This window comes from Palaemon carinicauda, chromosome 28, assembly GCF_036898095.1.
Source record: "Palaemon carinicauda isolate YSFRI2023 chromosome 28, ASM3689809v2, whole genome shotgun sequence".
Taxonomy (NCBI): Eukaryota; Metazoa; Arthropoda; class Malacostraca; order Decapoda; family Palaemonidae; genus Palaemon; species Palaemon carinicauda.
The window spans coordinates 59,898,838-59,925,461 of record NC_090752.1 but is presented as its reverse complement, the minus strand read 5'-3'; the positions used below and the strand labels follow the sequence as shown (position 1 = coordinate 59,925,461).

The 26,624-nt window shown below is 38.2% G+C and overlaps 1 protein-coding gene across 4 annotated transcripts; it reads left to right on the top strand.

Moving 5' to 3' along the window:
- Positions 1-2,544: 2,544 nt before the first annotated feature.
- On the top strand, positions 2,545-22,011 carry LOC137621625 (di-N-acetylchitobiase-like). 4 transcript variants are annotated; one of them, XM_068352078.1, is made up of 8 exons: positions 2,545-2,623; positions 5,703-6,040; positions 6,531-6,675; positions 7,203-7,411; positions 9,017-9,159; positions 10,469-10,598; positions 19,613-19,774; positions 20,901-22,011. In XM_068352078.1, the coding sequence occupies exons 2-8, from the start codon at positions 5,804-5,806 to the stop codon at positions 21,081-21,083; spliced, it is 1,209 nt and encodes a 402-aa protein (XP_068208179.1). In that variant the 5' UTR covers positions 2,545-2,623; positions 5,703-5,803; the 3' UTR covers positions 21,084-22,011. The 4 variants fall into 4 exon arrangements, with proteins under 4 accessions (XP_068208179.1, XP_068208181.1, XP_068208180.1 ...); XM_068352080.1 differs by having other exon boundaries at positions 2,550-2,594; XM_068352079.1 differs by having other exon boundaries at positions 2,570-2,696.
- The last annotated feature ends 4,613 nt before the right edge of the window (positions 22,012-26,624 follow it).

The following is a 26,624-nucleotide window of genomic DNA, read 5'->3' as shown; positions in this document are numbered from 1 at the left end:
ATGTTGTTTTCAGGTCGTATCTTGTGTGACAGAAAACTATTTTAGTCGGATTAAAAACTTCATGAATCCTACCCTGAAGCGTGGAGGGCACACGCGGTCAGCCCTACTCTGTGAAGACGAAGAGTATATTTTAAAGTTGCACGCGCGCGCGCACACACACACACACACACACACACACACACACACATATATATATATATATATATATATATATATATATATATATATATATATATATACATATACACTTGGGCATACTATTCTAACTAATTTTTCTTCTTGTTTTATTAAAGTATTTATAGTTTATATAGGAAATTCTTATTTTAATGTTACTGTTCTTAAAATATTTTATTTTTCCTTGTTTCCTTTCCTCACTGTGCTATTTTCCCTGTTGCGGCCTCAGGGCTTATAGCATTCCACTTTTCCCACTAGGGATTTAGCTTAGCAAGTAATAATATATATATATATATATATATATATATATATATATATATATATATATATATATATATATATATATACATATATAAATTATATATATATATATATATATATATATATATATATATATATATACACATATATAAATTATATATATATATATATATATATATAAATTATATATATATATATATATATATATATATATATATATATATATATATATATATATATATATATATATATATATATACACACATACACACACACCTGAACAAAAAAGGAATCTTATTTACTTAATGGAAATCGTAATAAAAGCAAATAACAAGAGATTATGCCAAGGTTTAAATCCACGGTCCTGTAAAGGATAAGCCTTTGCCTGTAGCCGAATTTATTGCCACGACCAATGGTGTTTCCATATGTTTATTGTCCTTATAATTACACCAAGACTAGATGCCTCGGAGTAATCCTTTGCCTTTCTCCTCCCACCCAGTTAAGCTCTCGAGTTTTTCCTTCCACCGCCATCAGTTCTGGATTAGTAGGCCTACCCTCATTAACATAAATTAGTACCAGTGTCATATGTGTAGCTTTTTTCCACAAAAAATCCACAAAGTATTGTTTATCCACAAAAATATCCATGTACAGTTAAATATCCACAAGAAATATCCACAAAATTTATGTTATAATTAACAATCCACAAAGGCTGATTTTATCCACAAATTTGTGGATAATATCCACAAAGTGGCAACACTGTCTAGGGCAGTGGTTCCCAAACTATCTTACCTGACGCCCCCTTTTTGCTTCCTGTAGACCATTTCGGGGGCGTAAATGGATTTCCACTCCTCTCTTTATATATATATATATATATATATATATATATATATATATATATATATATATATATATATATATATATATATATATATATATATATATATATATATATATATATATATATATATATAATGATTCTTACATTTATTTCTTAGCATTGTACAAGAAAACGGATTTCTGTTTGCATTACATTTTAATAATGAAAGCCACTCAAACATATAATAGTACATTCCAGTAACTAAAAACGAAACATTTGGTTTAAATTGAGCGATAAAAACTTTGAACATTAGCAAATTGGCAAAATTGAGTTGCAATTTTAAGAATAGATAATTTGAAAACATGTTCAATGGCATATAATATTTGGAAATACTTATGAGACTAAGGCACAATTTCTGGTCAAATTTAGTGAGATGGATGCTGCTGCTTCTTCCTCACAAGATCAGAAATTCTAGGATTGAAGGATGACAGCGTATTCTATTAACCAAGTAATTTCGAGCAGATGACTTCACGCCTCCCTTATATCGTCCTCACGCCCCCCTAGTAGGGCGTGCCCCCCAGTTTGGGAACCACTGCTCTAGGGCATTGTATTGTCCTACTTGACAGGGCAATGTCACTATCCCTTGCCTTTGCCATTCATGAGTGGCCTTTAAACCTTTAATGTGCTTCATTTATATATTTGAAAATGCAAGCTGAATATTTTTACGTATACCATGATTTATATTTGAATAAAATAGGTGAATAATTATTGTAGAAATTATTTTAATCACGAGATAACTTAACTTGAGATAATGTTCTTGAAAAAATTCATGTAAAAATAATTTTATTTTCTTTAAGTTTTAACACTGATTAAAAGATAGTAGTATAATGAGCAACAGGACCATTTCCTAAATATGAATATATAAATCCTAAAATACCAAAAAGAAAATAATTTCCAGGTTCATCATACGTCAGCCAATGTAGTAAATTATCTAATCGATGACTTTGGCACAGTGTTGCCAGGTATGGGATTTTATCCCAAGATTTGGGAATTTTGGGTATCTGATGGGGATATTCTGTACCAATTTCTATGAAGAAACAAAGACAAGTAAACCTTTATATTGTTGCAATTAGTTTGCTTGTGCTTATAAGAAGTATATTGAGTAATTTCTATGTTAGTAAAGCCTACATGATCAAGACAGAAGAGAATATATTTGTGGAAATGGGGATTTTTTAGGTTGTTTGGGGATATTTTATGAGTTTTGGGGATTTTTATACTAACCCATCTGGCAACACTGCTTTGGCAGCATCAAGTTATCAACAAACAGATTCAACAGTATTCCGTGGGCCTCTAACTCGATAACCTTAATATGTCTCTTTACCAGTGAAGTTTTAATAATAACGTGACGATTGTGATACGAAAAATACTTATAATATATATTGCAGTAATAAGTATATTGCGTCATCTGCCATTATAGTAACCGGCGGTCCCTAACATAGCGAGTGTCATTGAGTGGTAAGCTTGTGATTATTATATACGTGGCAGTGTTTTGACCAGATATATCCTACTTTGTACATTTTCTTGTGACCGATAATATTTCAAGTTATATCGAAATAAGTGGTTTTATTAATATTTTAAATCATACTAATTTGTATATCCATGTGTAAGACATTATAGGAAAAGTTTAGTTTTGGTCTGCCAATGTGTTATCTCTGCAACGGCACGCCTTCGATTTTGGTTTTACTCCTGACGGACGAGTTTATCATTTCTTTACACTTCATTTAAGAAGGTTAGATTATATTGTGATAAACTCTGTGAATCTGAACATTATGCAGATGGTGTAGATTAAAAAACATACTATGAAAAGAAAGACATTACGTGAAAGTAATGAAATGCAATGAAGGGCAGGGCACGAGGCTAGGAATCTTACACATATAGATCTTTTGACAAACCAGAATGCTGTATTTGGTGAAATAATCTCTCTCTCTCTCTCTCTCTCTCTCTCTCTCTCTCTCTCTCTCTCTCTCTCTCTCTCTCTCTCTAATGTCCTTGGAGGTGAAATGGCTTTTAAGCAATACTTGGAGCAAGAGTTTTTGGAAGAAGTAACTGAAAAGTTGAAAGATTTTACAATTTTTGTTTTGGTAACGTCTCCAGTTTCATGTCCGGTCTAATGTACTCTACATAGATATCTATGTTACTCTAAATTGTAGTGACGCCAGCACACCTCACGTGGTACACTGTAGGCATTTCGTTTCTCCATGCTTGCGCTTAATGTATATCCATCCAATAATCGAAAGCCTTTTATAAATTTGCTTCATAAAATAGATACTGCAATGTTTTCCCCTAGTTGGATTTAGACACCGAATGGTCTCTCAGGCCCCAACTCCCGGCTATATAACTGAAATTCATAAATTCAAATCCAATTATTAATAAATGTTCCGAAAACTTTCTTCTTCATTTCAAACGTTAGAATCATCCAATAAATCTAATTTTCTTTCAGACTTAATCCCTTCCATCTTATTTTAACGTTTATCATATCTTCTATAATAATTTTTCTATTTTTTTTCCAGGGCCATTTTCCCAAAATTTCTCAGTTAATCTTTTTAATTTGTTTACTTTCGATTTTTTCGATACTACTCCGGGATTTTCAATTTGGGTTTTGAATTTGATAGTCAGTTACCTCCCTGATTAATTATTATTATTATTATTATTAGTATTATTATTACTTGCTAAGCTACAACCCTAGTTGGAAAAGCAAGATGCTATAAGCCCATGGGCCCCAACAGGGAAAATAGCCCAGTGAGGAAAGGAAACAAGAAAGAATAAAATATTTTAAGCAGTGACAACATTAAAATAAATATTTCCTATATAAACTATAAAAACTTTAACAGAACACCAGGAAGAGAAATTAGAATAGTGTGCCCGAGTGTACCCTCAAGCAAGAGAACTCTAACCCAAGAGACAATGGAAGACCATGGTACAGAGGCTATGGTATCCTGCCTTTATAGTTTTTAATATTTTGAAATAGAAATATTTCCATATGATCTACTCCAAAGGACACTGGTCATATTTCTGTTATTGCTATGATGCAACAATATGAAGTTGTAGAACTTGTAGGTGGTTGTTCATATATACTTAGGCCTACCATTATTTTCTCTTGCTTGAGGGTACACTCGGGCACACTATTCTATCTTGTTTCTCTTCCTCTTGTTTTGTTGAAGATATTATAGTTTATTTGGGAAGTATTTATTTTAATGTTACTGTTCTTAAAATATTTTATTTGTCCTTGTTTCCTTTCCTCACTGGGCTATTTTCTTTGTTGGAGCCCCTTAGGTTTATAGCATCCTGCTTTTCCAGCTAGTATTGTAGTTTAGCAAGCAATAATAACAATAATAATCTGTGGGAATACCTTAAGGTGAAAGGGTTTGTGTATCGCCATGATCAGCAGAGCTGTTCTAGTCTGGGTCACCTATACTAGGTTGGTTTGCCGTGAGCGATCAGATGAAAATCTCCCTTAATCACCAATCTGCACTGGCCAGCGTGGTGATGAAAACTGGCCAAACCCCAGGCATGAATTGACATGGCTGAGGCCTTTGTCCTGCAGTGGACTAGAAATGGCTGCATTTGTTATTCTGTATTGGATTCTCTTTAATTATCCAATTTCTTTCTCTTATTTCACTCAATGTTTTTTAATAAGTAATGTTTTCACAACGACTTTGTATATTCTACCTTTTGGCATATTTTATACTTATTTTTTTTACTTCCTTTGTTCTCTTAGTACCTTTTTACCTTTTACTGTACTTATACTGTACTCCATCGCTATACAGTACATACGGGACCATTCTTCACATCAAGCTGTAATCTCTTTATATAGAATTAAATAAACTGGCAGGTTAAGGTTTAAGGTTCAAGGCTTATCCCTGCAATGGCACTTCAAGTAATATATTTTTTTATATTTTAATTTAACTTTGTTTACTCCATGTTTATGTTAAGATTTCCGTTTTCTTTTCAGTATCTTCTTTGATTAAGCCTTTTCTTACTACAAAATATATCAGATAATTTGAATGTTCACAAAAAGCAATTTTAACTTCATTTTGTGCCTATTTACCATACACAACTTAATACATTGATTCCTGCTCTGAAAAATATTACTGAATACTGATGCAAAAATATTTTGACATTTGTTATGCTCTAATTTCTCCTTTTCGTTTCATGCATATTTATTTATTTTTTAAGTTTTCTTCGCAATTATTATTATGCTATTGCCTGGATTGGGATATTTCTATCCTTGTAATTTCTTTGATTTTTCTTATGTTTTAACTTTTACAATGACTTTCATAAGGGTGTCCACCATTTCCCTGTGTTTATCTATGCATTTCTAAATCCATCAACATGTTAATGTAACATAAGTAACTTCTTGATACCCTAACATCAATCATGAAAACACCAGATCTTCGAGAAATTGAAAGAGTTGATTGAATGGACCTACTCCAGTTTCACTCATCATAAGGAAATGTGAAACATTGCAAAAGGACGCACAAGATTGCAGAGATGAATTGGAGGAGTCTTCTCGCAGTCCTCTGGATTCTGTCTCTCCAGACTGAAGCCTCAGGAAGGCTTCTCCAGAGTCCTCCGTCACTCGACAATATTTTGGAAGGAGATTCAAATACCCACTTGAACTGTCCCTGTGAGGACGAGCTTCTGTGCTTACCTCTGGAGGAGGCAAGGCGGAGGGATGTGTCAGCCTCCCACGTCGAGGAGTACTTGAGGAAATCTGAGAGAAAAGAGGTAAGGAGGAATGTTGGTTTTGTTTGTTTTTTATCCGGGGAAATGACTTGTCGCGTAGAATTTAGTATTAAGGGGTCCCAGATTTTGCTTTGCAGTAATATTTAGAAGAAAACCTTCAATATTCACTCAAACAATAAAAGTTTATGTGTAATACTAAACAGAGTTCCATAGCTTTGTAAGTCCCGTCAGTGCACCACAGGTGGTACATTGTAGGTATTACTTAAAGTCTGCAGTATCTATTCATTCTGATCTATACTCACTTATTAGCCTTCTACTAAACCTCAGTTCCCGCTTCTTTCCATCATATTGTCTAGCCTCTTAACTTTTCCATTCTACTGCAAATTAGTGGTTCTGCCCCCGGTTACACATGAGGACCTAATGGCTTTCCATGCACCAGTGCTCGGCTTCCGGGCTCAAATTCATAAATCCTACCCACAATCTTCATTCGTGAGATGAATTCTGATTAATAAACCAATATCATCTCTTTTAGGTGTTCGCCTTTGTTCTCAAGTGTGATATCAGCATTTGGTCGAAGTTCAACTGGACGAGACTGACGACCATCGCGATTGCTGGGTTTTATGACGCAGACCTTGTATGCCACGCCCACCGGAATGGTGTCAAGGTTGTTAAGCTAGGTGAGGTTCTTGGTATTTTTCGTTTTGTTTTGACAGCAAATCCTCACTATTGTGGTTAGTTTGTAAAAAGTTCAAATGTTTCTATGTTGAACAGGCTGACATAAGTCTCTTTTTATAGTTTATATATGAAAGATCTGTTTTAATGTTGTTAATGTTGTTAAAATATTCTATGTTAATTGTTCTCTACTTCTCTTGTAGTTTATTTCCTTATTTACTTTCCTCGCTTGGCTATTTTTCCCCATTGGAGCCCTTGGGCTTAAAGCATCCTGTTTTTCTAACTAGGGTTATATCTTTACTAGTAATAATAATAATAATAATAATAATAATAATAATAATAATAATGATAATTATAAAAGTAATTATAATAACAACAATGATTGATTTTCCAACATTTTGGGTTCCATAACTATTGGATGTTGATGATGATTTGAATATAACTTTGGTTTTAATGTCGGAATATATGCTTTGATGATTTTCTAGTTAATAAATTATGTCTTTGAATACCAGTGCTCTATTCAATCTTACAGGGTTCATATCCACAAGTGACCTTCCTAACCCAGAATCCAGGTCAACCTGGGTCAAATTACAAGCGAGCGATGTCGTACTAAAGTATTTAGACGGAATCAATATAGATTATGAAGATGCCATTGCAGATGGATCGGCTGAGCAAGAAGGGCTGACTGCCCTAGTAAGAGAGACGGCAGAAACCTTTCACCGAGTCCTTCCGGGTTCACAGGTAAGAGGTTCCGGGTCCAGCAAAGATAAATCACAGGTGATCCTCAAAGGGATCATCAGGTCCCATAAGGTTAAAACACAGGTCAGGTTTCAAGGAAATATCTCGCAGGAAGGTGTTAGAGGCATCAGATGCCATAGAGATGATTCACAATGTAAGAGCATCATATCCAATAGAGATATCTCAAAAGGTTTTGGAAGATGACAAGTTTATGACAGTATCCTAGCTTCCGACCATATACAGTATACATATGATCAAGGTTTAATCTCCCTCTCCATCCAAGCCAGGATTAGGGAGGACCAGGTAATGGCTGCTGATGACTAGGCAGGTAGACCTATATGCTCTGTCAAAACCACCCATCCCTAGCTCACAAGGCCGGTATGGTTGCGGACACCACTGAAAACTATCACACATGAGAGCGGCTTGAAATCCGAAACGTAATACGAGTCGGGGATGTTTCCAATTGGTTACCACAACAGAGATAACTCACTGTTATATATAAGAAGCCGCAGGACACACGGAAATATCTATCAAGCATGTGTAATAGGCCTTAGGTCCAAAGGAAGTGACTCTAGTAACTCTGAACTGTATATAGGATCCTCGTTGTATGGTGAGACAGCCATATGCATCTTGTAGGAAATATTTCTATTAGTTTATTTTCCATTGCTTCATGATAGATTGTATCATAATCAAAACTATAAAATACTGTCATTTGAGTTTTTTTTTTTTTTTTTTTTTTTTTTTTTTTTTATATATACAATTTCAACCTACTCGTCACTTTTGGTTTCTAGTTGATTTTTTATTTTAAGCTCAGCAAAGTACTGGTATAACCTAATTACCAAGAGTTGAGACTAGTACATGATAAGTAAAGCTGTCACATTTTATGGAAATATTGCTAAAAATCTAGAAAACCTACCATATGTATACCACATTATTACCCTTTTCCATGAATAACAAGTAATTACTACTAGAAAATATAGCAACAACTATTCTATCCACCCTTTGTAGTTGAAATAGAATGCTAGGATTCCTAAACTAATTTAAAAATTGTTATATCATTTAATTATTTTTTTAATTAAATCCATCTTGAAATGCATGAGATTTATTTGCAAGGGTGAAAATACATATAGTGTACAGACAATTTTTCTTCACCTAATTGGTTAACTACTGCACTGTAATTGTTCAGTGGCTACATTCCTCTTGGTAAGGGTAGAAGAGACTCTTTGCCTATAGTAAGCAGCTCTTCTGGGAGGACACTCCAAAATCAAACCAGTGTTCTCTAGTCGTGGGTAGTGCTATAGCCTCTGTACCGTGGTCTTCCACTGTCTTGGGTTAGAGTTCTCTTGCTTGAGGGTACACTTGGGCACCCTATTCTATCTAGTTTCTCTTCCTCTTGTTTTGTTAAAGTTTTTATAATTTATTTAGGAAATATTTATTTTAATGTTATTGCTATTCATAAAATATTTTATTTTTCCTTTTTTCCTTTCCTCACTGAGCTATTTTCCCTGGGCTTATAGCATCCTGTGTTTCCAACTAGGGTTGTAGCTTAGCTAGTAATAATAATGATAATAATAGTAGTCCTACAGTATACTTTTTTGCTGTGCACAGGTATCTTTTGATGTGGCCTGGAATGCAGGTGGCGTAGATGGCCGTTTCTACGACTACAAGGAAATTGGAAATTATTCAGATATCCTTTTCATCATGGCCTATGATGAACAGAGTCAGATTTTTACCCAGCCGTGCAGTGCTAGGTAAGAGACGTGCAACTTTTCTACCTGTGTTTTGATAACTTCAATAGTTTTATTCATTAGAATTTATTTATACACTGTCAAATGCCACTATAGTCCATTTCTTTTAGCGAGTCATATTTGCACCGACTCGCAACGGTGCCCTTTTAGCTCGGAAAAGCTTCCTGGTCGCTGATTGGTTAGAATTATCTTGCCCAACCAATCAGCGATCAGGAAACTTTTCCGAGCTAAAAGGGCACCCCTGCGAGTCGGTGCAAATATGACTCGCTAAAAGAAATGGACTATAGTTATATAGCTGTAGGCTGTACTGAAACAAACTTATATTAATTAATACACTGTAAAGTGTCACTGGCTAACAACCTTTTCTGTATTATGTTATTTTTTATATTAGTGTAATTTTTTTTAGATTTTTCAAGTTATGAATATATTATTATTATTATTATTATTATTATTATTATTATTATTATTATAATAACAAGCTAAGCTATAACGCTAGTTGGAACTGCAAGGTGCCATAAACTTAAGGGCTCCTACAGGGAAAAATAGGCCAGTGAGGAAAAGAAACAAGGAAATAAAAAACTACAAGAGAAGTAATAAACAAAATAAAATATACTGTACTAAAAACAGTAACAATATTATATTAGATCTTTCATATACAAACTATAAAAACTTAAAAAAAAACAAGCAAACAGGAGGAAGAGAAATAAGATTAAAAAGATAAACAGTTTGCCCGAGTGTACCCACAAACAAGAGAACTCTACTCCAAGACAGTGGAAGGCTATGGTACAGGGGCTATGACACTACCCAAAATAAGAGAACAATGGGTTGATCTTATGAATAAGCATTGCCAGCTAGACTGTCTTCCTTTCATTTTTTTCACTAGACAGTGGGTCATATTCATAAACTTTAACCTCTGACAACAATACATAATTAAATTGATTTGAAGCAGTTTTAATGGTTGTTCTTAAGTGAATTAATGATTAATATAAGTTTGTAGTTCACTTTTGTATGAGTCTATGCTATAAGCATCATGCATATATTGCAAAGCATTTTCTTCCATAGTTGCAGTCATATTTTGGAAAACTTTGAAAAAAAGAAATTATTGTTATAAATTAGGATTTGTTTTTAAATGATAGTACATAAGACAAGAAGTTGGAGAGCTAGGTAGGAAGAGTCCACAAGAAACAAATAGATAAAAGAAAAAAGAAAAACAGAAAATACTTTAGTTTGGAGTGAAAGGTTACAGTTAAGGAACCTTTGGTGAGAAATTTTGAACAACTTAGTAGTAAGTTGTGACTATTTTATATTGCAGACCGAATTCCGGCATTTACAAAACATCGGTGGGAATCAAATCCTACTTAGACTTGGGCATCCCACCTGAGAAACTGATTCTTGGGGTACCTTGGTACGGGTATAATTACCCGTGTGAGTCGTTGCTGCAGGTAAGGTGTTCATTATTATTATTATTATTATTATTATTATTATTATTATTGCTACTATTATTATTATAATTATCATCATTATTATCATCATTATTATTACTAGCTAAACTACAACCCTAGTTGAAAAAGCAAGATGCTCTAAGCCCAAGGGCTCCAACAGTGAAAAGTAGTCCAGTGAGGAAAGGAAATAAGCAAATATATGAATAAACGAGATGATAAATAATGAAACAATTAAATTCAAATATTTTAAAAGCAGTAACATCAAAACAGATGTTTCACATATAAACTATAAAAAGAATTATGTCAGCCTGTTCAACATGAAAACCTTTTCTGCAAGTTTGAACTATTATTTTAGAAGGAGATCCTCTTCTATGCAAGTTTGAATGAAGAAAATCACTGCTTCAGTGGCAACATGGAACACCGAATCTTGGAACGCCCCTGGACTTCCTACATAATCCGATGTTTATATGTACTCTTTTGAAGTAAAATAATAAGTTTACTGGTGAATATCCATATCTTCTCTAAGAATTAGAATAGCTGTTATTGGCAAATTGCAATGCTGTTGAGAGGAAAATTAGGTCAATAGAAAATGTATCACTGGGAGGAGAGGTCCCCTTTTTTGTTTCATTTGTTTGATGTTGGCTGCCCCCCAAAATTTAGGGAAGTGCCTTGTCATATGTATGTATGATTATTATTATTATTATTATTATTATTATTATTATTATTATTATTATTATTATTATTATTATTATTGCAAGCAAAGCTGAAAGTGTGTTTGAAAAACAGAATGCTACAACCCTAAAGGTCTCAAGTAGGGAAAGCTTGTCAGTACAGAAGAGAAACGTAAAAGTTAATTGTAAACTGTAAAAGGTAACTAATTCATGTCCCAGTATTTGATCAGAACTGTATCAATCTTCTTTCTTGTCTAATGGTTGCAATTAGGAAATGAAAAGGAAGGTGTGGCAAAACTACAGCGATTCATCTGCTCTGACATTTCAAAAAGACTGTATCAGTTTCAGAGCTTAGAAGTAATGATATAGATGAAAATCTCGCGTCTGTAATTTTTAGCCAGTTTAGCCCAGTGTTCTTTATACTGTATGGTGAAAATTAATGATTTGGGAAATGTAGAAGACCTCTTCAGTTATTTTTAAATAGTATAGAGTCTCCTTTACTAATCCAAGTGACACAGAATCTTTTCACATGAAAGTTTAAGAGTCCTGATTATTTTCAAGGGAAGATTCATATTTATTACCATTGTTTAGCTTCCCAAGAGTTAAAAATATTTATTTTTTCCTGTTTATTAGTTTCTTTTCCTTACTTGATGGGTCTAGTTTCATATATTTTATTCTTCTTTGCATTAGGTTACCTGCATAGAGAATGTTATCAAAGCCAGTGACCCATAGTAAACATGAGATTTTGAAGACCTTAACCTATACAATACTGCTCCCCCTCTCACTTTATTGTCTTTATCAAAAATTTGGTTCATCATTCTCAGTTGGAGCACACTATATATGCTAGATGTTAGATCCTGAACACTGAGATAATATTGATACTATCAAAGTCAATTTGCAATGCTCCCCCTTTAAGGCGTGACTGAGCATAAACTATCGTTTTGCTTTCTGATTTGTTGGTGTTGGAATGTTGGGTTTCTAATGGCCCAGATTAGGATCTAGATATTTGTTAAATGTAGGTCAATAGTTGTTTCCAGGGGTTGGAACCCCGTGATACCTGACGGTAATTCTCTTGTAATATCAATCGCAGAAATATTATACTGTAGAAGTTGCCAGAAGGAACTTCCTTTAGGACGACATGGCTATCTCACCCAAAAATAGATTTTTCAATATTAAACTTAGCCGGTGATCATATAGCTGTCAGCTCTGCTGCCCGACAGAAAAACCTAAGGACAAAATACGCCAGCGATCGCTATACAGGTGGGGGTGTACATCAACAGCGCCATCTGTCGAGCAGGTACTCAAGTACTCCATGTCAACACAGAACCAATTTTCTCTCTGTCGTGCCACTGGCAAGACCTACTAAATACGCTGTTACTAACTGGATTTGTTTTCACAACTATTTGGTGAAGTACACTATTCCAGTTTTGAGCTTTCGCTATGCAGGGGTTTTATCTTCATTTCAAAACTTGAACTCGTTTTGGATAGATTTAATTATGGTGACAAAGAGAGTATGGACTCTCTTTCACTTTTAAATGGCCGACCCTTCCCTTAGACGGAAGTGTGTTTAGGTTTTTAGTAATTTTGCTTAACACGTTATAGATCTATATATTTTATATCTCTCCGCCTTTATTAGGCCTCTTCGATTAACTTTCCATTTATTATAAACATATAAAAAATAAATTTTTATGTTTTGTTTATATGCGACCTTTCCTGATAGTAGGCGGTCCTAACTTGGAACCGAAGTTAATCAACGTTGAGCCCGTTATATCGTATTTAGCCTTTAAAGAATTTAAAACTTTTTAAATTTAATGTTTTATGAAAGAATTTCTTTGATAGTCTTCGTACTGTTTTCAAAGATGAACTAACGTTTAGTTTTTTAGTCTACGCAGTTGTTGACGTTCAGGACGTTCAACATGCGCTCTATCGTTACGATAGAGAGAGAGTGTATCACGCTTTCACTTTGCAGTAAGAGTAAATCGATTCTGACGTTTTGTTCATTCTTTCTTAGCTTAAATGTTTTAAATTCTAAATTAAAGGAACTTTTTATTTGGAAAACCTTTCAGTTTTTTCCTTTAGCAAATAACATGTTTTGACGATATATAATTGGGCTCTTCTCTCAGGTGCGAAATCAAGAGAGAAAGAGAGAGAGAGATAGAGACGGAGGGAGAGAGAGGAGAAAAAACGTTTCGTTCAAGCGGGTAACGTTGTTCTCGTTTTACTCTCCTCCCTAGTCGCTGTACGGGGAAGAAGGTAAAACGTTTCTAGGGTTTTATTCTTGTTCCCAGGCTATGTGCGGTGAGAGATTGTAAACGTAGTTTATTTGAACTAGTGTTTAGTCTCTTTCCCAGCCACTGAATTCTTTATCTTTATATATGTTTTCTGTTGCATTATACGACTGTTTTCGCAATTACTACCTTTTAATGAAGGGTAGGATTGCGTGTTTCAGGTAGAAATCAGTAAAAGTTTCGATTTCAGTGAAATAAGTGCAAAACAGAAAATCGAAGTGATAAAGTGATATGCGCAAAGTGTTACAGTGTTGCGTCCGAGGGTTCGTCTGTTCGTGCCTGTCGTTCACCTAGTCCGGGACCTCTTGCAAGCTCCCAAGCCCAGGGGAGAAGTAATGTCGAACGACTTATGGGTTCGTCAGGCCTTGATCAACGAACAGACGTTTTTCCCTCCGTGGTTTCGGGCGTATCTACCCAAGATCGCCCCACCCACACAAAGACGAGAGAGCCCATTTACTTCTCGTCTGCGGAAGAGGTTTCTCGTAAGAAACCTTGGACCAAGGTCTCGCAGCTTATTAAGTGCAAGTCGGTCCCTTCCGCGCAAGTCCAACGGCCCAGGTGTAGCCACTGGGTCAGTTCGGACTCGCTGCAGTCTTCCGATGACTGCACACCTCCTAAGAGAGGTAAAGCGGTACCGCAACAGGCAGTAACTCCGTCTGTTGCCGCACCTGCTGCTGTAGACCCTAAGTGGTCTTTGCTACAGTCTATGCAGACACAGTTAGCATCTTTTTTGCAGGAGTATCGTGCGGAGAAGGTTGACGCTGCACCCGTTAGCCTACAACCTACCACGGTTGTGCGCCCAGCAGACGCTGTGGCTGCCTGCTCCCACACTCCAGCTGTGAGAGCTCCTCCACCCATGCGCAGTCGACCCTGCCAGACGCATGCTGACGTTCACAGACGCACGGAACCCTCCGTTGACGTGCGTGTGCTACCACAACAACAGGAGGGTGGAGTTAAGCTGCCGTGTTTTGACACGGTGCGTCAGCCTCCGCAACCCACTGTGGTTACCGCCACTCGCCCGCAGCAGACTAGTCAGTCAGGAGTTGAGGCTTCCCCACACAGCTTTGGTTGTTGCCAGCTCACAGACTGTCAAGCAGTTACATGACGTTGCCTTCTGTTCTGCTACTAATGCACCAGTGCTGTATGTCCTCACGCACCTGTTGTGGTTGACAGTTCAGTTTTTTGACAGTTCACAGACTGTCAAGCAGTTACATAACGTTGCCTTCTGGTCTGCTGCTAATGCACCAGTGCTGTATGTCCTCACGCACCTGTTGTGGTTGACAGTTCAGTTTTTGACAGTTCACAGACTGTCAAGCAGTTACATAACGTTGCCTTCTGGTCTGCTGCTAATGCACCAGTGAGACCCTCACTGAGATAACCTAGCTTTTCTCGGACAAGGTTCCTGTAGATGAGAAAGTGCTGTTCTCCCTCCTACTGATATTCCTTTGAGGACTCTGTCATTTGGAGAGGAGCCTTAAGCTGCTTAGCCTCCTATGGACTTTAATTAAATCATGATGATTTTTTAAGGATCTTCGTCCGGATCTTGTAACTGCTGCTCCTCGTTCGCCTCACGTCAGAACTTACACTAGGCCTAGCTACTTCGAAGCCGTTGTTGTTAAGCTAGTGCTCTCTCGCTCTCCTAGAGAGCGTTACGTTGGCTAGGCGACTGGTTTTTGCACCAGGAGGAGTTTTAGGGATACAGCCTTTTGATTTCCCTTCTTTTTAACTGGCTTATAGAGCGAGAGTCTGATAGGACACGAGAGAAGTTCTCGGCTTGGGAGTTCATGCCTCTGCCCAGGTAGACTTCTCAATTCTGGTAGACTTGCCCAGGCGCCTAGCCAGGAGACGCTCCAGTTGTTTACAGGTCAACTTCTCAACTTTTGTCGAGCCTTTGAAGTTTTGCTGTACTATTATGTCACACATAACAAGGCTTCCAGGGATGGTAAATGGTTCCGCTTCAGTCGCTAACCCCGTCTGTTGCCACACCTGCTCCCGTAGACCCTAAATGGGCTTTGCTGCAAGACATGCAGTCCAAGCTTGTGTCCTTGATAGAGGACTTAATACGGAGTAGAACCTTCTGGCCAACAACCTTCCTACCGGTTGGTTGTGCGCCCTGTTGACGCTGAGGTATCCTACTCGCGTCTGCCAGTTGAGGTGGTTCCTCCACCGATGCGACCCAGTGTGGGTTGCCAGTCGCACGTTGACGTTAAGCGACGCTCGGAGGTGGTTGTTGACGTTCAGTGTGTCACTAGGAAGACGTTCAACAACCAGCAGAGGTGACTTGTTGTGACGCAGTGCGTCAACCTCAGCAACCCGGTAGGGTGTTGACTGCACAACCCAGACAGTCTAGACAGTTTCGGGTTGACGCTGTACTTCCTCGCGTCCCCATGGTTGTTGACAGTTCACAGACTGTGCAGCAGTACCATGATATTGCGTCCGGCTCCGTCACGCATCCACCAGTGCGACCGGATTCAGCGAGTCAGACGTTGCCCACTCCGTTGCCGTTTCCTCATCAGTTTCGGATGAGGAACCCTCTGATGAGGACGTTGCTGAACAAGACGATCAACCCCCAGCCCTGCTATCCATCCAGAAGATGCTGAAGAAGGAACGCTGCCCAGTCAGGCTGTGGATGAGTCTGGTAGGGACACTGTCATCCGTGGATCAATTTGTGTCACTAGGAAGACTACACCTCCGTCCTCTTCTATACCATCTAGCTTTTCACTGGAAAAAGGACAAGACGCTAGAAGCGGTCTCGATCCCGGTTTCCGGAAAGATAAAGTCTGGTCTGACTTGGTGAAAGGACTGTATCAACCTTAGAGAGGGTCTTCCCCTGACTGTTCAGACTCCCAACCACGTTCTCTTCTCGGACGCATCGGACGTAGGCTGGGGTGCGACATTAGACGGTAGGGAATGCTCGGGATTATGGAACTCGAGTCAAAGGACAATGCATTTCTACTGCAAGAAGCTACTGGCAGTACGTCTGACCTGGAAAAGCTTCAGGTCTCTCCTTCAAGGCAAAGTGGTGGAGGTGAACTCGGACAACACCACGGCTTTGGCGTACATCTCCAAGCAAGGAGGGACCTACTCTCTGACATGGTTCGAGATCGCAAGGGACCTCCTCACCTGGTCAAAAGGTCTAGATATTTCACTAGTAACGAGGTTCATCCAAGGCAACTTGAATATCATGGCAGATTGTCTCAGTCGGAAGGAACAAATAATTCCAACAGAATGGACCCTCCATAAGGATGTATGCAGAGACTTTGGGCCACCTGGGGCCAGCCAACCATAGATCTCTTCGCAACCTCGATGACCAAGAGGCTCCCAATATTTTGCTCACCAATCCCGGACCCAGCAGCAGTTCATATAGATGCCTTTCTACTAGATTGGTCACATCTAGATCTATATGCATTCCCTCCGTTCAAGATTGTCAACAAGGTACTGCAGAAGTTCGCCTCTCACGAAGGGACAAGGTTGACGCTAGATGCTTCCCTCTGGCCCGCGAGAAAATGGCTCACCGAGGTACTTCGATGGCTAGTAGACGTTCCCAGAACACTTCCCCCTAAGGGTGGACCTTCTACGTCAGCCACGCGTAAAGAAGGTACACCAAGGCCTCCACGCTCTTCGTCTGACTGCCTTCAGACTATCGAAAGACTCTCGAGAGCTAGAGGCTTTTCGAAGGAGGCAACCAGAGCGATTGCTAGAGCAAGGAGAACATCCACCCTTAGAGTCTACCAATCGAAGTGGGAAATCTTCCGAAACTGGTGCAAGTCAGTATCCGTATCCTCGACCAGTACCTCTGTAACTCAAATAGCTGACTTTCTCTTATATCTGAGGAAAGAACGATCTCTTTCAGCTCCCACTATCAAGGGTTACAGAAGCATGTTGACATCAGTCTTCCGTCACAGAGGCTTAGATCTTTCCAACAATAAAGATCTACAGGACCTCCTTAAGTCTTTTGAGACCACGAAGGAGCGTCGTTTGGTTACACCTGGTTGGAATTTAGACGTGGTACTAAGATTCCTTATGTCAGACAGGTTCGAACCGCTACAATCAGCCTCCCTGAAAGATCTCACCTTTAAGGCTCTTTTCCTGATATGCTTAGCCACAGCTAAAAGAGTCAGTGAGATTCATGCCTTCAGCAAGAACATCGGATTCTCATCCGAAACGGCTACATGTTCTACAACTTGGTTTTCTAGACAAACACGAGCTGCCTTCTCGGCCTTGACCAATATCGTTCGATATTCCAAACTTATCGTATGGTTGGAAATGAACTAGAAAGAGTCTTATGTCCTGTAAGAGCTCTTAAGTTCTATTTTAAAACCTTTACGAGGCCCGTCTGAAGCTTTATGGTGTTCAGTTAAGAATCCATCTTTGCCTATGTCAAAGAAGGCTTTATCCTATTTTATCAGACTGTTAATACGAGAAGCTCATTCCCATCTGAATGAGGAAGACCAAGCTTTGCTGAAGGTAAGGACACACGAAGTTAGAACTGTCGCAACTTCCGTGGCCTTTAAACAAAATAGATCTCTGCAAAGTATATTCGACGCAACCTATTGGAAAAGCAAATCAGTGTTCGCGTCTTTTTATCTTAAGAATGTCCAGTCTCTTTACGAGAACTGCTACACTCTGGGACCATTCGTAGCAACGAGTGCAGTAGTGGGTGAGGGCTCAACCACTACAATTCCCTAATTCCATAACCTTTTTTAATCTTTCTCTTGAAATGTTTTATTATTGTTTTTGGGTTGTCCGGAAGGCTAAGAAGCCTTTCGCATCCTACTTGATTTGGCGGGTGGTCAAAGTCTTTTCTTGAGAAGCGCCTAGATTAGAGGTTTTGATGAGGTCCTTTAGTATGGGTTGCAACCCTTCATACTTCAGCTCCTAGGAGTCGCTCAGCATCCTATGAGGATTGCGAGGCTCAGTAAGGAAGACGTACTTAAAAAGGCAGAGTAATTGTTCAAGTCGACTTCCTTACCAGGTACTTATTGATTTTATGTTTGTTATTTTGAATAACTGCTAAAATGAAATACAAAATACTTAGCTCATAATAATGTCAACATGTAATGCTGGTCTCTACCCACCCCCCTGGGTGTGAATCAGCTATATGATCACCGGCTAAGTTTAATATTGAAAAATGTTATTTTCATTAGTAAAATAAATTTTTGAATATACTTACCCGGTGATCATAAATTAAAGGACCCTCCCTTCCTCCCCAATAGAGACCCAGTGGGCAGAGGAGAAAATTGGTTCTGTGTTGACATGGAGTACTTGAGTACCTGCTCGACAGATGGCGCTGTTGATGTACACCCCCACCTGTATAGCGATCGCTGGCGTATTTTGTCCTTAGGTTTTTCTGTCGGGCAGCAGAGCTGACAGCTATATGATCACCGGGTAAGTATATTCAAAAATTTATTTTACTAATGAAAATAACATTTTTCCTACGTCAAAATTAATTTTATTTCCTACAATTCAATTTCCCACAGCATCCTTCAGCGGGTTATTAAGTTATAATAACAGTGCCTTATTTATGTTTCCTTATTTGTATCAGAAAAGTAAAACCTATATGCATGTTACTAAAAGAATTGTCACATTTTGTCTGTTAAGTTCATCATTATCATATACTCCTACGCCTATTGACGCAAAGGGCCTCGGGTAGATTTCGCCAGTCGTCTCTATCCTGAGCTTTTAAATCAATACTTCTCCATTCATCATCTCCTTCTTCACAATTCAGTCCTCAGCCATGTAGGCCTGGGTCTTTCAACTCTTCTAGTGCCTTGTGGATCCCAGTTAAATGTTTGGTGAACTAATCTCTCTTGTGGAGTGTGAAGAGCATGCCCAATCCATCTCCATCTGCCCCTCTCTATAATCTTATCCACATATGGTACTCGAGTACTCTCTCTTATAGTTTCATTTCTAATCCTGTCCTGCCATTTAACTCCTATTATTCTTCTGAGGGCTATGTTCTTAAATCTGCAAAATCTGTTGGATATTGTTTCATTGTCATACCACAACTCGGGTCCATACACTCTAATTTTTCCCTTTTTCTTTTCCCCGCCAGAATGGAACGTGCTTAATAAAAGAAGTTCCATTTAGAGGAGCCAACTGCAGCGATGCCGCAGGGAAAGAATACCCTTACAGCTATATGATTGCCATGAAGAAAAAGTATCATGCAACGTATCACTGGGACAAGAACTCGCTTACTCCGTATTATACCTTCAAGGTGAGTGTTTTCAGGATTTTTTTTCAATGTTTTGGCATAGGTGTTGAGAAGGTCTCCAACATACAAACATTCGGAGATGCAAATGCAAATCAAACTTAAAATAACAGATAAGATAAAGAAGTTCTGTACTGTAACAAAACAATATTATATCATTTATTACAGTATGCTAATCAGTATTTGTAATAACCTGATATCTCTTTCATATGAAAATTGACTATTTGTTGAGTTTTGTAGATGGAAATCATAGGCATGGGATTCAAGTTAGGCCCACCAGAGGCTAAAATGTAAAAAAAAATTGACGTACAAACAATTCAACTTACGAGCAGCTTCTTGGAACTTATTAAGTTTGCAAGCTGAGGACCTTCTTTACATTTTGTAATACCTAATGAAGTGCTGGATCATTTTGCTTTCTTTGGAAATGTCGAACTAAAGACGTGTAATTTACGGTGATCAATCTATTCCGAAGAAGTGTTTTAATTCTTTCATTCTGACTTGTTTAGAGTATCGTTCTCCTTTCTGGTCTTCACATGCTGAATCTCATCTTAATTTGTTGGACAGGAACTTACGGTCTATTAAATTTCTTATTCCTGATCTTGATAGTAGTCTCTGGCACCGTCGTTCAATTAGTTCATTATGCATGTTGCATAAGATTTTTCATAATTCTGGCCAACCTTTGCATTCAGATCTTTCCAGATAGTGCCATCCTGTTTGTTATAATAAATGTGCATTTAATTCTATTAACAATGCCTTTTCCATCATGAGGCTTAATACCACACAGTATTCTAGAATTTTTATTCCAGCTGTGACCAAGATGTGAAATGATCTTCTTAATCAGGCAGTTGAATTGGCGGGACTTCAAAAGTTCATATTTGCAGCTAATGTTTTAATGTTAAACAGGCTTAAATAAGTCTCTTTTTTATAGTTTATGTATGAAAGATCTATTTTAATGTTGTTACTTTTCTTGAAATATGTTAATTTAATTGTTCATTACTTCTCATGTAATTTATTCAATACCTTATTTCCTTTCCTCACTGGCTATTTTTCCATGTTGGAGCCCATGGCCTTATAGCATCCTGCATTTCCAACTAGGGTTGTAGCTAGTAATAATGATAATAATAACTTTCAGGATGACGCGGGCCAGTATCGCCAAATGAGATACGATGATGCTAGAAGTCTAGTTTACAAGTATGTCTTGGCTGTTGCAACTGGACTTCGAGGAGTTGGGATGTGGGCAGCTAATTTCTTGGATTATTCAGACTCTTCAACGGCTTTAGAGCAGCAGAGCCAAATGTGGGGCCTCTTGCCTTAAGCCAGGGGCGTTTTGATTGTTCTTTTAGCTGTCAAGGTCTTAGAAAAAGGCTCACTGTGATGTATGTCATTTGCAGTGTTGTCTTTTTTTTTTTACTATTAACCCTTTGGAAATTTCCAACCCTTAACCCCTAAGGGGTTATTTTTTTCCCAGCATATTTTGCAGTATATATTTTTTTAAATTGCTCTAACAGCCTTAATTTTTGTCATAGAGAGGTCAGGTTGGTCTCATTCTCTTGGAAAATGCCTGAATTTTCTCAAAAAATTATCAAAAATATGAAAAAAAAAAATGTATAGCATTTTTTTGCAAGGACGTACCGGTACGTCCATGGCAGTGAAGGGATGGCTTTTGTGAAACGTACCAGTACGTCTTTTGGGGGTAAAAGGGTTAAGTTGTGTGATTACTGAATGTTTGAGGTACAGGAAAGATAATGTTAAGAATCAGGATGTGAAATAAATGTGAAAGCTTAAAACATCAAAACAAGGTTGAGAATTTTAAAAAGATGAATTAAAGTATACAGTGAACCCTCGCTACTTCGCGGTTCGACCATCGCGGATTCACCACTTCGCGGGGTTTTCCCATAACCCATATATATATACATATCGCGGATTTTCCGGAAAATTCGAAAATACCGCGAAATCTGAAGACAACCAAATACGATATTTTGTTACCTGTAATTCCATTAAATTAGTAATATCTGCTCTTACTGATTGTTCATTGCATTACATATGATATATAATTCAGCACAGAAAGAAATAAAACACGAAAAGAGAATGTGATCATACGATAATTCAGTACGTAGTAAAATTAAATCGAACATGAAACGCAAATCAGATGCAGTCATACCATATTAGAATGGTGTGTACTGTAATGGATGTGCTTCTTTTCCATGAATCTTTTGTATGTATACGTACGTAGTACAGTACTGCATCCAATAATATTCTTTGTTGCAAAAATCACAATTCGAATACTGTAAGCGTACGAGAGAGAGAGAGAGAGAGAGAGAGAGAGAGAGAGAGAGAGAGAGAGAGAGAGAGAAAGAGAGTGAGAGAGAGAGAGAGAGAGAGAGAGGCGTAAAATAGCGTACGTAAATTTTTATTATTGTTATTATTATTATTATTGTTGTTGTTGTTAATAAAATTATTATTGTTATTATTAATCATTATTATTATTATTATTACTGTACAGTATTATTATCATTATTTATTATTATTACGGTATTGTACTTAATCTACGTACGTTCAGTGTGCGCGGGACATCTTCTATGAGTAACCAACGCACCATAGTACTGTATAAGACGGGTTGTGATTGGTTCAAGCGCTGATAGATGACGAATCAAAACTCAAGTTTTGTTATCTAGCCTGTGATTGGTGTTTTGCCCGCATCTTCTACCCGCAGCATCAAAGTTCTCGCGGGGCTGCATCGTTCACTTTCTCTTTCCGCGTATTGCTGAGTAGACGTTCTTAAGTTTGTGAAGTTTAATCTGTGCTGTGTGCGACTGTTTTAAGTTGAACTTTTTGTTGAACTTTCTGTTACAATGCCTCCCAAGCGTTCTGCTTCTAGTAAGGCTGGTAGTGAGCCTAAACGCCACCGAAGGATGATGACGATAGCTGAGAAGGTTACGCTTCTCGACATGTTAAAAGATGGTAGAAGTTACGCGGCCGCCGGCCGCCATTTTGGCATCAACGAATCCACCGTTCGCTAAATCAAGAAGGACGAGGCGAACATTAGAAAGACTGCTGCAATCACCTTTAGCAGATCAGCGAAGCGAGTCGTTACAACGCGTAATAAAACGATCGTACGCATGGAAGGTGCTTTAGCTGTGTGGATTGCCGACTGTCGGAAGAAGAACATAGCGTTGGATACGAACACCATCCGAACAAAGGCTTTGAGCTTGTATGAGAATTTTGCGGCAAAGGAACCTCATGACGACGATGGCGACCATGCTGAAGAAGATGATGATGTAGATGATCCTCAACCAGGGACCTCCACTGATTCCCAGCGTCAGAAACAACGTTTTTCCGCCAGCAAAGGATGGTTCGCGAAGTTTCAGAAACGCTTCGCCCTGAAAAGCGTTTCCCTGCATGGGGAGTCTGCTTCCGCTGACACTGCCGCTGCTGAAACTTACGTGAACCAGACTTTCAAGAACATTATCGCTGAAGGTGGATACAAGCCGGAACAAGTGTTTAATATGGATGAAACCGGCTTGTTTTGGAAGAGAATGCCGTCGCGAACTTTCCTGTTCAAAGAGGAAGCCAAAGCCTCTGGCTTTAAGGCATTCAAGGATCGCGTTACCCTCGTGATGTGTGGCAATGCTGCTGGATTTTTGTTAAAGCCGGGGCTTATTTATAAGTCGAAAAATCCTCGCGCTTTGAAAAATAAAAATAAGAATCTCCTTCCCGTGTACTGGATGCATAATCAAAAAGCATGGATTACGAAGATGCTGACCTCCAACTGGTTCCACCAGTGTTTCATCCCGCAAGTCCATGAATATCTCTTAGAGAAGGGCTTGCCATTCAAGATCCTTCTCCTTATGGATAACGCTGGTGGACACGCAACTGACCTGTCGCGTGAGGGCGTTCAGGTTGAGTTCCTGCCACCCAACACCACGTCATTAATTCAACCGATGGACCAGGGGGTTATCAGGGCGTTCAAGGCCCTCTACACGAAGAATACCTTGGCGGACCTCGTTGCGTGTGTGGATGCTGCCCAAGATGACGAGGATGAAGATTTCAACTTGAAGGCGTACTGGCGGCAGTACACCATAGCCACGTGCCTGCAGAATATTCAAAAGGCACTTCAAGAGATGAAACCTGCAACCGTGAATGCGAGCTGGAAGAAGTTGTGGCCCGAGATTGTTTACGACGACAAGGGATTTACTCCGTCGGAAATCCAACACTCTGCAATACGGAAATCTGTGCAGTTGGCTGCCATAATTGGAGGTGACGGGTTTGGCGACATGACGACTGAAGACGTCGACGAGTTGTTGGACTGCCATTCCCAGCCCCTAACTGACGCAGACCTCGAAGACCTGACGAAATCGGCAAGTGAGGAAGAGAGTGAGGGTGCCCAGGAAGAGACCCAAGAAAATGTCGAAGAAACGGGCTTAACATTAGAACGGCTTGCCAAGTTCTGCAACCATATGAAGGAGGCGAAAGAAATGTTACAAGAGTGGGACGAGGATATGGTTCGCTCGATGCAATTCTCAAATAAGGTCGATGACATCATGACTCCCTACAGGATGCTCTTGGATCGAAAAAAGAAGCAGCGGCAACAACTTCCGATCACAATGTTCTTCCAGCCTCGCAAAAAAGAGCCAGTTCCTCCTGCTAGTACGCCTTCGGAAGAAATTGAAGAAGTTGAAGAGGTGTCCCAGGAAAAGGCACCTCCGTCTGAAGAGACGTAAAATACTATCATTGACTGCACAGTAGAACACATCATCAGCTTCATCATCATCATTTCTACTGTGCAGCAAATTCATCGCCATCGTCATTCAAGTTTTTCTTGAACTTCTTTCGTGGTGAGTACAGTAACAATCTTTATTTTTTACTTTAACCTGTTTTATAGTTTAGTAATGTACGTACTGTATGCATTAAGTTAAAGGGAAGGTTTTAAAAGTCTACATGTTGTAACCTATCATATTTTTTTTGTTTAAAATTTACATTCGTACGTAAAACAATCTCTCTCTCTCTCTCTCTCTCTCTCTCTCTCTCTCTCTCTCTCTCAAATTGTTTTCCTGCTTTGCTACGTACAAGTACTGTATAATTTATATTTGTAAGGTAACATATTTTGTAAATGCTTTTACTGTAAATACTGTATGTACTGTATCATTATTTATCACTATCATCATGCGCGTTAAATGCCTTGTTTGTTCTGAGCGTGGTTGTTTACTGAGCGTACACGCCGTCGTTTCAGGCGGCGTCATAAAGAAAAAGATTTCATTTGGAAGTCCTAAGAAAAATACGTAAACTAAAACATTGGTAATAAAAAAATCAACATACAGTACTGTATAATCAATATAATCGATGCAAAAACTAACCTATATATGTGTACTGTACACTAAATGAGTTTGTTTCTTCATTATGATCAGAGATGAACGTAAACAAAACATTGGTTGCCATTTTTTATCGTGCTTTTTAGGTGTTTAGGAAACACATGATATAAAATCGCCTTTAATATTTGTGCCTGTTTTAGTTTAGGGTGCTGTAGTACATGCATTAAGTGTTCTGTACATTAAAGGGTGGTTTGTTAACAGTACTACGTATAAGGGAAGGTTTTAAAAGTCCGAATATACATGTTAAATAAATAGGTAAATATGCTGTCACTACTTCGCGGATTTTCACCTATCGCGCCCGCGTCTGGAACCTATCTACCGCGATAAACGAGGGTTCACTGTAAATGTACATTGCAATTTATCTGTGAAGTGCGTTCGATTAGAAATTTTTAGACTACAGTACAAGACAAGGAAATCATAGGTTACATATGTGTTACATATTTATCAGTGAAATATGATGAAAATTGAAAGTTCCTGAAGGTCTCAAAACTTACAAACTGAAAAGCTGACAGCTGACAGTCTCTGGCCACAAGATAGTTTAAGTAATTACCATTATTAGTTAACCACCAAAATTCAATGCAGCGTTTCTCAAAAAAGAAGAAAATCCTGTCGTAACAAAATTGAAAGCTAGTGGCTGCACTGAAATATTTAAATGTGATATTCAACAGCCAGTTTTTCCAAGCTATTTTGCCTATGTCATTAAAGGGATTTTGACGTAGGAAAAATCTATTTTTGGGAGAGATAGTCATGTCGTCCTGATGGAAGTTCCTTCTGGCAACTTTCTACAGTATAATATTTCTGCGATTGGATTACAAGACTGGGTAAGGTCTGTTTGGGGTGCAGATATCTATGGTTATCTTAGGATACGTCCCTGATTATACACGATATCTTTGGATACTTGTTTCCGGGGGTTTGAAGGCCGTGATACCTGACGGTAATTCTCTTGTAAAATCAATCGCAGAAATATTATACTGTAGAAAGTTGCCAGAAGGAACTTCCATCAGGACGACATGGCTCGAGCCCAAAAATTATATCTCTAACATTAATGAAGAAAATTAGATCAATGTCACAAAACTGCATCAAACTTATGAATGTTGTGATTATTGTACGTGAACGACATTTGATTACTGTGTATATGTCAGGAACTTATATCAGACTTATTATTAAGGGGGTTGTTTATATGCTTAGCTTCTGTAATGTTTACCTTACACAGTATTGTTTACATTGCTCAAATATTATTTTGTAATACTGTACTTTGATTTTAAATTTTTTAAGCTTGAGAGTTGGGTTATGAGGCAATATTAAATAGTTCTTTTAAATGGATATTTTATTTTGAATGGTTCCCAGAAAACTTTTCAGCATTGGTGAATTTAATTTGCATTATTATTATAATTTTTTATTACTAGCCAAGCTACAATCCTAGTTGGAAAAGGAAGCTGCTACAACTCTAAGGGCTCCAACAGGAAAAGCAGTAAATTTGGAAAGGA

Coding starts and splice junctions, on each gene's coding strand:
- LOC137621625 (XM_068352078.1), top strand. CDS start 5,804: ATGAATTGGAGGAGTCTTCTCGCAGTCCTCTGGATTCTGTCTCTCCAG. Junction 6,676..7,202: donor TGTCAAGGTTGTTAAGCTAG/GTGAGGTTCTTG, acceptor TCAATCTTACAG/GGTTCATATCCACAAGTGAC. Junction 7,412..9,016: donor GAGTCCTTCCGGGTTCACAG/GTAAGAGGTTCC, acceptor TGCTGTGCACAG/GTATCTTTTGATGTGGCCTG.